Here is an 11,361-nt window from a genome sequence, read left to right on the forward strand (position 1 = left end):
TCGCCCGGAGATGCGCGTCGATCCGGACGGAGAGGGGCGGGGGCCGCGGAGGCTTTAAAGAGCCCCAGGCGGGCGGCGCGGGGCGGGGCGCGGCGCAAGGCACAGCGGCCGGGAGCGGGGGTACCTGGAAGCGCCGGGCCGGCGGGGGCGCCTCCACCTGGACGGGGAAGGAACGGTGGCTGGACCATCCACGCCCCCCAACACACACTCCCCCGCCCCCGCACCCAGGCGCCCCGGCCGAGGCGCGGGGACCGTAGGAGGCGCCGAGTGGCCGAGACGCCGAGTGGCCGCGTCGCCGCGGAGATGGCGCGGCACGTGCGGTGACGGTGCCCGCGCCCCGAGGGTCCCAGCCCTGCGCCCCGCATCCCCGGGGCGAGCATGGAGCGCCCGGAGCCCGAGCTGATACGGCAGAGCTGGCGGGAGGTGAGCCGCAGCCCTCTGGAGCATGGCACCGTCCTGTTCGCCAGGTGAGGGCGGCCCGAGCGTCCCCGGGGGTGCGGGGAGCGGGGTGCCTCTCCAGGAATAAGTCGGAGGCGGCCGAGCCGGCGCCGGAGGAGCGGGGCGCGGCGACTAGTGGCGCAGCCCCTGCGGCTCTTCCCGCGGCGGCCGCGGCGCGTCTTGGCGAGCGCGCACACCCCGCTCCCAGCGGAGCTCTCTGGGCGCCTGCCAGGGTCCTCTCCCGCCGCCCATCTCCCTATACTCCGGGCCCCGCGCTGCGCCCCCTCCCCGGCCGTGTGCCTCCTGAGTGTTTTTTCCCTGGGAGATGACTGCAGGGGTGCCCACCGCTGTCCCTACGGAGAGAAACCCAGGTGTCCCAAGGGCCTGCGTGGGAAGACTGTACTGGGCGCCTGGCCCGCAGGGCACGGGGTCTGGGCCCCTGAAATGTGCACTTCCAGTAATCAACTTCAGGATAAAGCTTTCCGAGGAAATGACAGGCTAGGACCTGAGACCCTCCAGGGAAGGGAGGACAGATGCTCAATTGTCACCACCCCAGAGGGGTGAGGGAGTGTGCAGACCCCAGGGGGGAGGGGAGGCTGCCTTTAACCTCAGCTTGAGGGTGTCTAGGTAGCCCCTCTGCCCTCACCAAGAAGACATGCCCCCTCACCATGGTTTTTCAAGAGCCTTGGCTCGTTTAAGCCAGCCCAGAACTTCTGAAGAGGTTTTTGTAAAGCTTCCCCCTCGCAGACAAAAAGGGACTAAATTTACAGTCTCAGCCCTCCAAGATATGGATGAGAGCTTATACTTGGGCCTCCAGCTTTCCCCAAACCTGCTCTTCTCTCAGGCACCCTCTGGCCATGCTGCTCCCAAGCTGTGTGGCTTGAGACAAATGACTCAACCTCTCTGGGCTTCTGTTTCCTCCTCTATAATATTGGGTAACAGTTACACCCACTGTTTAGGATTGTGAGGGGATATCTGAGTAAACCACGTGCAAGGTACTCAATGCTCAGAAAGTGTTAGGGCTTCTGAATACTAATTATTATCGTTGCTGGGCCAAGCGCCTTTGGACAGGATGGGACTGGGGGGTTCTGATCCAAGAATGGGAGGGAGGGGAGGAGAAGGAGACAGATAGCGGGAGGGGGAGTCCCCACCACGGACTCTGGGCTTCCTGTTTGAGGACCCCTGCCTGTCCCAGCCCACACCCCTCCACGGTTTATGGGAGGGGCTTCCCTATGAGGCCTGGGGAACACATGTTTTCCACGATGCGGAAGAGGTAAGAGGGGCCAGTGGCAAAGCTGGCCAAGCGGTGCGTGCCAGGCTGAGGGTGAGCTGGAGTTTACACCCCAGGCTCTGCGCACCTTCCCCTGCTGCAGGGCAGCCAGGGCCCATGGAGCCTGGAGGGGCGACCCCCCCAGGGCTGACACCGGGCCTCCCCGCGCAGGCTGTTTGACCTGGAGCCAGACCTGCTGCCCCTCTTCCAGTACAACTGCCGCCAGTTCTCCAGCCCAGAGGACTGCCTGTCTTCCCCTGAGTTCCTGGACCACATCAGGAAGGTGAGGGGAGGTGGAGGGCCTTCCTGGGGGAGAACAGAAGAGAGAGAACCCGGGGTGGGAGAATTCCTTTGGCGTCCTGACCCAGCCCCGGGCTGTGCCCCTTCTCCTGCTCCCTCCTGTCGAAGGCATCTGCCGCTTTCCCTCTGTGCTGAACTGGGCAGAGTTGGGGCACCCAGTCAGCCAGCTGCTCCCAGCTCAGCCCTTTGCCCTCGGACTCGTCCCTTGGCTCCTGTAGGTGGTGTTGGTGCTGATCCATCAGGGACCATCTCCCTGTAAAAACCAAGCTGGGGTTTCCTTAGAGGCTGGTGGCTCTTACAGGGCCTCAGCGTTCTCCTGTCCCAGGAGGATAATACTGTCCAACAGGTGTGTCTAGGGCTTTGAGCCCCTCAGCAGAAGCCAGCTTCCTTCATGGCCTAACATTAGTAGTCTGGCTACCATATGCTGAACGCCTGCTGTAGGCAGAAACAGGCTGCCTTTTGTCTCTGATCCCGGATAAACAAGGGTCTTCTCTTCCTTCTGGTTGGGACCCCCAGGTTCGGGACTGGTTGTGAGCGGGGGCGGGGAGTTGCTCTGATCTCCGTTTCACCGCAACCTGGACTTTGGCAGGTGATGCTGGTGATCGATGCTGCGGTGACCAATGTGGAGGACCTGTCCTCCCTGGAGGAGTACCTGGCCGGTCTGGGCCGGAAGCACCGGGCAGTGGGCGTGAAGCTCAGCTCCTTCTCGGTGGGTAAAGGGGCCCTTCTCTGTCCAAAGCTCCTGGCCTGAGGCCACCACTCTCTCCCAGGCCCCTCCTGTCCACCTGTTCATCTCTCCCTCTCCTAAACCTTCAGGTGACTGCATTGTTAGGTACTTGCTGTGTGACCCTGGCACTGCCTTGACCTCTCTGAGCCTCCAATTTTTCTTCTCTGGTGTGGTTTCTCTTAGAACCCATAGAAAGTGAAGGAGCCTTTGGGATTGCTGCTCAGTTTTATATCAGCATGCCTAAAACCATCCCAGAACCAAACTGGCTTAAAACAATGACTTCTGATTTCCCTGGGCTCAGTTGAGCGGTTCTTCCGTCCCACGTGCTGTGGCTGGAGTCACGTGTGCACTGCGTTCAGTTGGGAGCTCAGCTGGGGCTACAGTATCCAAGATGGCCTGTCATCCTTTGGGATCGCTCTCCCCGTGGCCCCTGATCGTTTGGTAGTGGAGCTGAGCTTCATTCCAGAGTAGCTGCTGAGCTCCAGGAGGGAGTATTCTAAGAGGACAAGCCAGCCTCTGCTTGTATCACTCACTAATGCCCTACTGGCCAAAGCCAGGCACATGGATGAGCCCCGTGTCAAGGGCGTGAACCCTTGAGGGCCCCCTCACAAGGGACCACTCACCTGATGGCCCACCGCACGGTCCAATCACCTTGTCAGATGTAAGCACCTTGAGGAAGGGACTGAGTTTGTCTTGTCATTCTCTCCATCCTCAGCACTAGTACAGCGTCTGGCCTTTAGTGTGTATTCAGGAAATATTTGTGGAATAAATACACTGTATTTTATAATTAATAATTAAAAAATGAGAGCCATTATTATTGCTGAAGACTTACTGGGTATAGATGCTGTGCCAAGAGCTTTTAGTAGATGATCTCTTAATCATTCCAACAATCTGATGAGTTGAAAGTTTCACTCATGAAGCAACTGAGGCTCAGAGAGGTTACCTAACTTGCTCAAGGCCACACAGCTCACAAGCACTAGAGTCAAAAAGTGAACTCAGGATGGCAGAGCCTGTGCTCTTAACCTCATGACTGCTGTCTTGCAGAGGAGGAAACAGGAGGAGGGACAGTGACTTTGCTTGGTGTGAGCTGGAAGTGCCAGGCAACCCCTCACCCCCTACTCATGGGGTAGCCGTGAGGCTGGGAGTGGAGCGAAATGCTTCGTTCACTTTAAAGCCTCACCTTTAAGTGGCACCCAGGGATTGGGGGGCAGACTCCTGCTCAGGAAGCATGGATCCTGTGCAGGAGAGCCAAAAAGCCCAGGAGTCCTTCCCAGGCCCCCAGCCTCAGTTTTCTCACCTGTGGAATGGGGGCATGCCTCCCTGCACCTAGGAATGACAAGTGCCCCCCTTGCCTCTGCAGACGGTGGGTGAATCCCTGCTCTACATGCTTGAGAAGTGCCTGGGCCCTGCCTTCACACCCGCCATGCGGGCTGCCTGGAGCCAGCTCTACGGGGCCGTGGTGCAGGCCATGAGTCGGGGCTGGGGTGGCGAGTAAGAAGCGGCGCTGCCCAGCGGTTTCCACCTGGTGGCCCTCCCCTGCCTGTCTGTGTCTGTCTGTTGGTCTGTGTCCATTGTAGCCCAGGCTCCCCTAGGCCTCCCTGCCTTGTGGTCCTTGTCCCCTTGGCCGTGCCAGGGAGGTGATGGAGCAGGGCTGGGCCTCAGTCCTGCTCACCCCCAACCGCAGGTGGGGTGGCTTTTCCTTTCCGATTTCCTTGAGCTTCCCCTAGCTTCCTCTCTGCCGGCCCAGCCTTCCCCTCTGGCCTCCCCACCCCCTCCTCCAGGAGGAGGAGCAGTGTTTTGGTGGCAGAGGTGGCATGGGGCCCAGGGAGGGCGGGGGGAGGCACGGGGCTTTGAGGGGTGGGCGCTCCCATCCTCCTCCCTGCCCGGGTGAGCCTGGACTGAGGCGGGCAGTGGGCTGGCTGAGCTTCGAGCATGTTCCCAGCTCGCCTGCCCTCAGCACGTTTCTCTCCCAGCGGTGTGTTTGCTTTGCATAAGGAGAGAGGTGCGGGACAGCTCCAGCCTTCGTGGCAGAATCCCAGGCATCCAGAGCAGGTGGCCGGGAGACCAGCTGGCTCTGTGACGGGGCCCCTCCAGGTCTTGGCGGGGAGCAACCTCTTAGATGCCCCCCGACAAAGTAGTTTTTCTTTTCTCATGTCAGGTGGGAACTCCCCTGTATCTCTGTAGGAAGCAGCTATCCAGCCAGGGTGGGTGGGCTGGGGAAGGGCCAGGAAGCTGGGGGCTTCCTTCTCGAGAGACCCGAGTCTGTTCCCCAGCCCTGACTCCTGCAGAGCCTGAGGCTTATCCCTCGCCCACCCCCTACCTCTTTCTGCCTCTGCCCACACCAACAGCAGGTCCAGGGCTCCTATATTTAATACCTGCTGTGTGCCTGTACCTGGGCTTCCCAGGTGGCGCTAGTGGTAAAGAGCCTGCCTGCCAGTGCAGGAGACGTAAGAGATGCAGGTTCGATCCTTGGGTCGGGAAGATCCCCTGGAGCAGGGTGTGGCAACCCACTCCAGTATTCTTGCCTGGAGAATCCCCATGGACAGAGCAGCCTGGTGGGTTATGGTCCATCGAATCTCAAAGAGTCAGACACAACTGAACCGACAGCACGCACACACATGTGCCTGTACTTAGCAGGGTTGATGGACAACAGCAGGAGAGTCCCCCTTCCACGCTCCGAACTGCCTCCACTTTTATCTTTTGCTGCGTGCCGTGGTCGTATAAACTCACGAGAAATAAACCTGTTCTGTGTGCCTCTCTGACCCTCTGGGACTGGTCTTTTCTTTGGCGTTGGCTTGTGTCCAGATGAAGCTGCAGGGTGGTGGACGGAAGGTAATGTGGGAGGTTGGGGTCAGGAGGATCAAGGCCAGAGTGGGTGGAAAAGAAGGGAGGGGTGTGGGGAAGCCAGGGGCTGAGATGGAGCAAGGGGTCTGCGGTGGAAACTGGCCGGCAGGGCACACAGCCTGACTACATTTCCCAGTGTCCCTTGCATTTAGGTGAGCCGTGCAACTGAGTTCAGGCCAATGGAATATGTGGACATGTGTACCACTTCCAGACCTGGTCCCCCCAAACTCCTGCCTGCTCCTCTGGGCTCTGTCATCCTCCAGTCATCTTGATGCAGATCTCAGTGACCTTGAGGGCCATGCCTTGAACGTGGCAGACTCACAAGGTGGAAGGAGCCTGAGTCCTGGATCACTGCTTGGAGGAGAGCACCCCCTAATTAGAAGTGCCTTGCAGCATCTAAGCGCTTCCCCTGAATGTAGTGCAGGGGCTCATTCATTTTAATTTTACAGGAAAGAGACAAACTTGTGTTTGTGCCATTATACATTTGGGGGTTGGTTTATTTCAACACATACCCACACTAGTCTGGAGTCTGAAGCAGTTCACTGGCCGGGGGTCTGGGAGCCCACCCGCTGGTGGACAGGGTGAGGCCACGAATTGAATGGGCTAGGTGTCAGGATAGCAGCTCACAGCAACAAATCTTGCAGGGTTTCAGAAAAAAGCTTCTAGAACCTCTTTGGAGAGGTAGGTGCCAATCCCAGAGTGGACTTTTTAGGGAGACTAAATGTGTTAAGCTGGGGTGTACATATTGGAGTTGAAGACCAGCTGTGAGTGTAAGTAAGTGTGTATGTGTGTGTGTGTATGTGTGTGTGTCAGGAGGAACAGGCAGGCAACCGTAGAGAGACAGCCAGGTAAATGGGGAGTGAGTGACTTTAAGAGTGGCCTTCATCCAAGCAGGCTTGGGGTTACCCCCTGCCTGCTCCCCACTTACTCCTGGCCTCCAACGTGTGGGGCCCTGGAGCTGGGCTGTGAGTAGCTGGAGGGGCTGCACCGGGCCAGCTGTCCTCACCCCGAGGTCTGATTTTCTCAGCCCAAGACCAATGCCACCAGTGCCGGCAGAGCCTCCCTAGCTGCAGCCAAGGCCTCACTTTTGTTAAGCTCTGGAGGCCAGGCCTGCCCGGCTCTGTGACTGCAGACCTTGGGTCTGGAGCACGTTAGGAATGCTTTTGCCCACTGGAGCATCAAAGGGATTTTTCTCTTGAGCCCCACAGGCTCCCATGCGGGGGGCCCACTCTGCTGTGTGACCAAAGAGTGGCTCAGACTCAGGTGGCCATGCCTAGCCTCAGGCTCCTGAAGCCTTGACACCCACAACGGAGACGGGGTGACCTGGCTCCGGATGGGCCGCACCCCCTCCTCCGATGTGTCTGGAGCCATCCTGAGCATGGGTGCTTTCGCCTCTCTTGAAGGTCTTTCTTGCACTTGTGCGTGTCTCCAAAAGAGTTGTCCTTCCTTGTCCTTCTCATGTCCTCATTCCCATGAAAGGATGGGAACCCATTTCTGCCAGGCTTTCGTTCCCCCGCCCCCAGCTCACCATCAAGGTCACCAGTAGCCTCCATCCTGCTCAACTCAGGGGTTGCGTCCCAGGCTTCATTTTGCTCTTCTGCTCAGCAGCACTTGGACGAGTTGAGCACTTTGGTGAGCACTTTTTTCTTTATTTTTAAACTTTTTATAGTGGAGACATGTTAACATACACAGAAATCAGAGCCTGACGGATCTCCAGGCACCCTTCACCCCTGCATCCGCATTGAGCAACTCAAGACCTCTTCCTGACTTCTAATTTTGCTGGACAGTTTCAAAGCTAATCCCAGATTTCGTGTTCTTCCACCCATAAGGTCTTCCATATGTTTTTCTAGCCAATTTTTTTTAAAACCTCTTAACCCACGCCATCAATGTACCTACCAGGATAAACAGTTATCTCAACACTGCCAAATGCACAGTCCATATTTGAATTTCCCTGGTATCTCAGAGATGTCTTTCTGCAGCTGGTTCATTCAATTCAAGATGTAATCAAGGGCCACACACTGGTTGTGCCTCTTAAATGTCTTGTTTTCTTCCAGCCTCTTGCTCTCTGCCCTGTGCCATTGATTTGTGGGTGAAACCTGGTCATTTGTTCCATGGCTTGTCCAGCATTTGACCTGGCTGGTGCCTCTTGGTGGCATCTCTGAGCTCGCCTGTCTCTGCCCGTATTTACTGCCAAGTGTGGTTTCAGGTGACCCCACGCCCTCCCCTCTGAGTCCCTTTCTTCCCTGACTTCCAGGACGCCAGGCTCTCCTGGTTTCCCCCCTTCCTCTCTGTGGCTCCTTCTCAGTCTCCCTTGCAGACTCTCCTCCCCATCTCCCTCAAACCGCCTGCTCACCTCTGCCTGCACCCCTGGAGGTCGCAGCCAGTCCCACGCTTTCCACACCATCCAGATGCTGAGGGCACCAGAGTTCACCCCTCCAGCCTAATTCGCCTCTACTCCAGACTCTGTCTCCAGCCATCCGCCCAACATTCACATCAGGCACCATCTCAAAGGTAACCCAACCCAGGTGGAGCTCTGGGTCTTCTTCCCAGACGTGCTCCTTCCCAGCTTTCTCCACCGTGGTGAACCAGTTTACTTGGTTGTTTGGGCTGAAGAACTGGGAGTCATTCTACCTCCTTGCTCAAACCTCACGCCGAATCTATCCAGGAATCCATAATCCCTGTACCAAATCTCACTTCCTCTCTCCTCTTTTGCTTGCCCTCTTCTTGTCTGAGCTACCGTGTGGTTGCTCCAGGCTGCCCTCATCACAGCCCCCCAAGGGGGCTTTCTGCTTCCGTCTTGTCCCCTCCCTGCGGCTTGTAAGGGGGTGTCTCTTCCCTGCTATGAATCCTCCAGTGGCCTGGCCCATGGAGCCCCGTTGCCCCCTCAGACCCCACCCCACACCTCTGCCCCTTGCTCACTCTGTTCCGGCCACTGCGGCCTCCTCTCTGGTCCTCGGCCCCTTCATGCACTTGTTTCCCCGCCCCCTTCACGCCACCTCCACTGGCTCACGTGTCTGGTTCCCCCGGAGCTTGTCCCAAGTCCTCCCCATCTCCAGACACTCTCCCATCCTGCTTTGTTTTTTTCTTCACTGCGCCTGTCCTGACATCCCACTACCTAAATGTGTTAATTGCACTTACATTCCATTGCAATCGACATGGGAAGGCTGTCAGGAAAGGCACTTTGGGCTCTGTGTTTGGAGGGGAGGGGAGGGGGGGTTCAAGCCATGGCTGAAGGTGCCGAGCTAGGCGGAAGTGACCCCCGAGGCTGGTCTGTGTCTCTCTCCGACCCAACAGTAGTACTTATTGCCAAGGAAGGTGATTACAACAGAAGTCGTACCCGCGCTAGGCGTTAATCACTGTAAGCCTAACGGCAAATGCTTCCTTGGGCCTAATCTTTGGTTATCTGCCAGGCACCTGCTATTTCAGCTCTTTGGAGGCAGAGTGAAAGGATGAGAGGTTATCCAGCTTGTATTTGTAACTAGGTACGGGCTACCGGGGGCTTTGCCGGTGGCTTCCCTGGTGGCTCAGACGGTAAAGCGTCTGTCTACAACACAGGAGACCCGGGTTCAATCCCTGGGTCGGGAAGATTCCCCCGGAGAAGGAAATGGTAATCCACTCCAGTACTATTGCCTGGAAAATCCCATGGACAGAGGAGCCTGGTAGGCTACAGCCCATGGGGTCCCAAAGATTCGGACACGACTGAGCGACTTCACTCACTCACGGGCTACAGGGGGCTTTGCCGGTGGCTCAGCGTCAAGAATCCACCTGCCAATGCAGGAGACGTGGGTTCCATCCCTGGGTCGGGAAGATCCCCTGGAGAAGGAAATGGCAACCTGCTCCAGTATTCTTGCCTGGAGAATCCCCTGGACAGGGGAGCCTACAGTCCATGGGGTCGCAAAAGAAGTCGGATATGACTGAGCAACTAAATGACAACCAGCTACAGGGCTACCCCTTCCCGGAGGTGAAGGCGGTGTGAGGTGCTAGGACCAGCTGCCCTGGTTCCGGGAGGCTGGGATGGTTTCCTGATGGCTTCAGGAGAGCCTCGTCCACTCAACCCTCCTGCACCCCAGATTCACTGGGGGTATTGTGTGAAACAGAGGTGATCGGGCCCCACCTCATAAATTCTGGCTTGTTCAGCGAGGTGGCCTGGACGTTGGGATTGTTTACAATCTCCAAGGAGACTTCCATCGGCAGCCGGAATAGAGATCCAGTACTTGAGGCTTGAGAGAGGCTGGGCTGCTGGTTGTCAAGGCCACGGTATCTCAGATGTTCAGAAAACAGCCTCTGTTGGAAAAAAAACCTGCGCGCTGTCTTCCCAGAAGCTGGACTCCGCCACGCTTCCCCAGGGCCTTTACAGAGTGAGCTTTGCTGGCAGAGTCGGCCAGCACAGAGTTCCCTGACGGCTTTGGGAGGGTGGCCGGGAGCCGCCAGAAGCTTGGCCTCCACAGGCAGAGCCTCTGGGAGCCCAGGGCCCTTCTGCTTCCTCCCAAGCCCTGCAGACCCCAGCCCGGCACTCAGGGTGGTGCTCCAACACCCTCTTGGGCAGAGCCCCATGAAGCTGGCTCCTGGACTGCCCTGGCACCAGGCCTCCCTCCTGGCCGTCTGCCCAGTTCCCCTCCCCAACACCCCCCACCCCTGTTTCCAGGCCGTGGAACCCAGACCCTCTCGTCCGGCCAGGGTGGTCTTCCTGCTCTCCTCTCCACTGAAGTGTCTCTGTGGATTTCATCTGACTCCACTCGGAAACTAATAGTGTTGAGGGGACAGGGGTCCAGGGCGTGGGGCCTGGGCCCCTGGCCAGGCTCACACCACGGGCAGCTTTGAGCCCACGCCCATGAGTGGACCATGAAAGCCTGGGGAGAAGGTCCGGCAAGGGTGCTCCTGAGCACCCCTTGGAAATCGAGCCCTGAGAGTGCCCTCTGCCCTCACAGGGGGCAGTGACAGAGGAAGCCCCCCTCCACACCCCATTCCCTCTATCCCTGCAGCTGAATCTGCTCCATTCAATAATGGACTGAGCAATTGACTTCCCGTCCTCCTGCTTTCAGGGTGAGGTGACCAGTGCAGGGACATCGCGCTGCCTAGAGAAAGGCCCAGAATCCTGGTCTCCTAGGCGAGGACATGTCATTGTCCCCCAGGGTAGGGAAGTTTTCCTCCTTGTCATGGGCACGACAGCTGACATAACTACCCTTTGCTAGAGGGTTTTCTTGTTCCGTTCAGACCTGACGTGGCAGCCCAAGTGCCCAACCTCTCCCTAACCTCTCCCTGCCCCTGTGTCGCTGGCCGAGGCTGGTACAGACCTGAGCCTCGCCTGCTGCCTCTGCCGGGGGCCTCCATGGGTCAAGTCCAGCTGCTCATCAGGCCAAGAGCCAGCTCTCAGGGAGCAGCACTCAGCCTGGGGCTTGTGCTGCCCAGGGGAGGCTGCCTGATGGCTTCTTAGGTAGCTCAGGGACCAGAAAGTTCTCATCTACTTCCCAGGTGGTACAGTGGCGAAGAATCCACCTGCCAATGCAGGAAACACAAGACACATGGGTTCGACCCCTGGGTCAGGAAGATCCCCTGGAGTAGGAAATGACAACCCACTCCAGTGTTCTTGCCTGAAAAATTCCACGGACAGAGGAGCCCGGCAGGTTACCGTTGTGGGGTCGCAGAGAGTCAGATACAACTGAGCACACACCTTTAGCAGACGGGTCAGGGGACTCTCAGAGCACCCGCAGTGGACTTCTGGTCTCCCCAGGAGACCAGGCAGTGCTTGCCAGGCCTCCTTCCCCTTTGAGGCCAGGGGCCA

The 11,361-nt window shown here is 58.0% G+C and overlaps 1 protein-coding gene across 1 annotated transcript; it reads left to right on the plus strand.

Annotated features, from left to right (window-relative positions):
* On the plus strand, window positions 1-5,497 carry NGB (neuroglobin). Its single transcript, XM_006052878.4, has 4 exons — window positions 1-467; window positions 1,880-1,991; window positions 2,598-2,717; window positions 4,096-5,497. The coding sequence occupies exons 1-4, from the start codon at window positions 379-381 to the stop codon at window positions 4,228-4,230; spliced, it is 456 nt and encodes a 151-aa protein (XP_006052940.1). The 5' UTR covers window positions 1-378; the 3' UTR covers window positions 4,231-5,497.
* Window positions 5,498-11,361: the final 5,864 nt, after the last annotated feature.

This window comes from Bubalus bubalis, chromosome 11, assembly GCF_019923935.1.
Source record: "Bubalus bubalis isolate 160015118507 breed Murrah chromosome 11, NDDB_SH_1, whole genome shotgun sequence".
Taxonomy (NCBI): domain Eukaryota; kingdom Metazoa; phylum Chordata; class Mammalia; order Artiodactyla; family Bovidae; genus Bubalus; species Bubalus bubalis.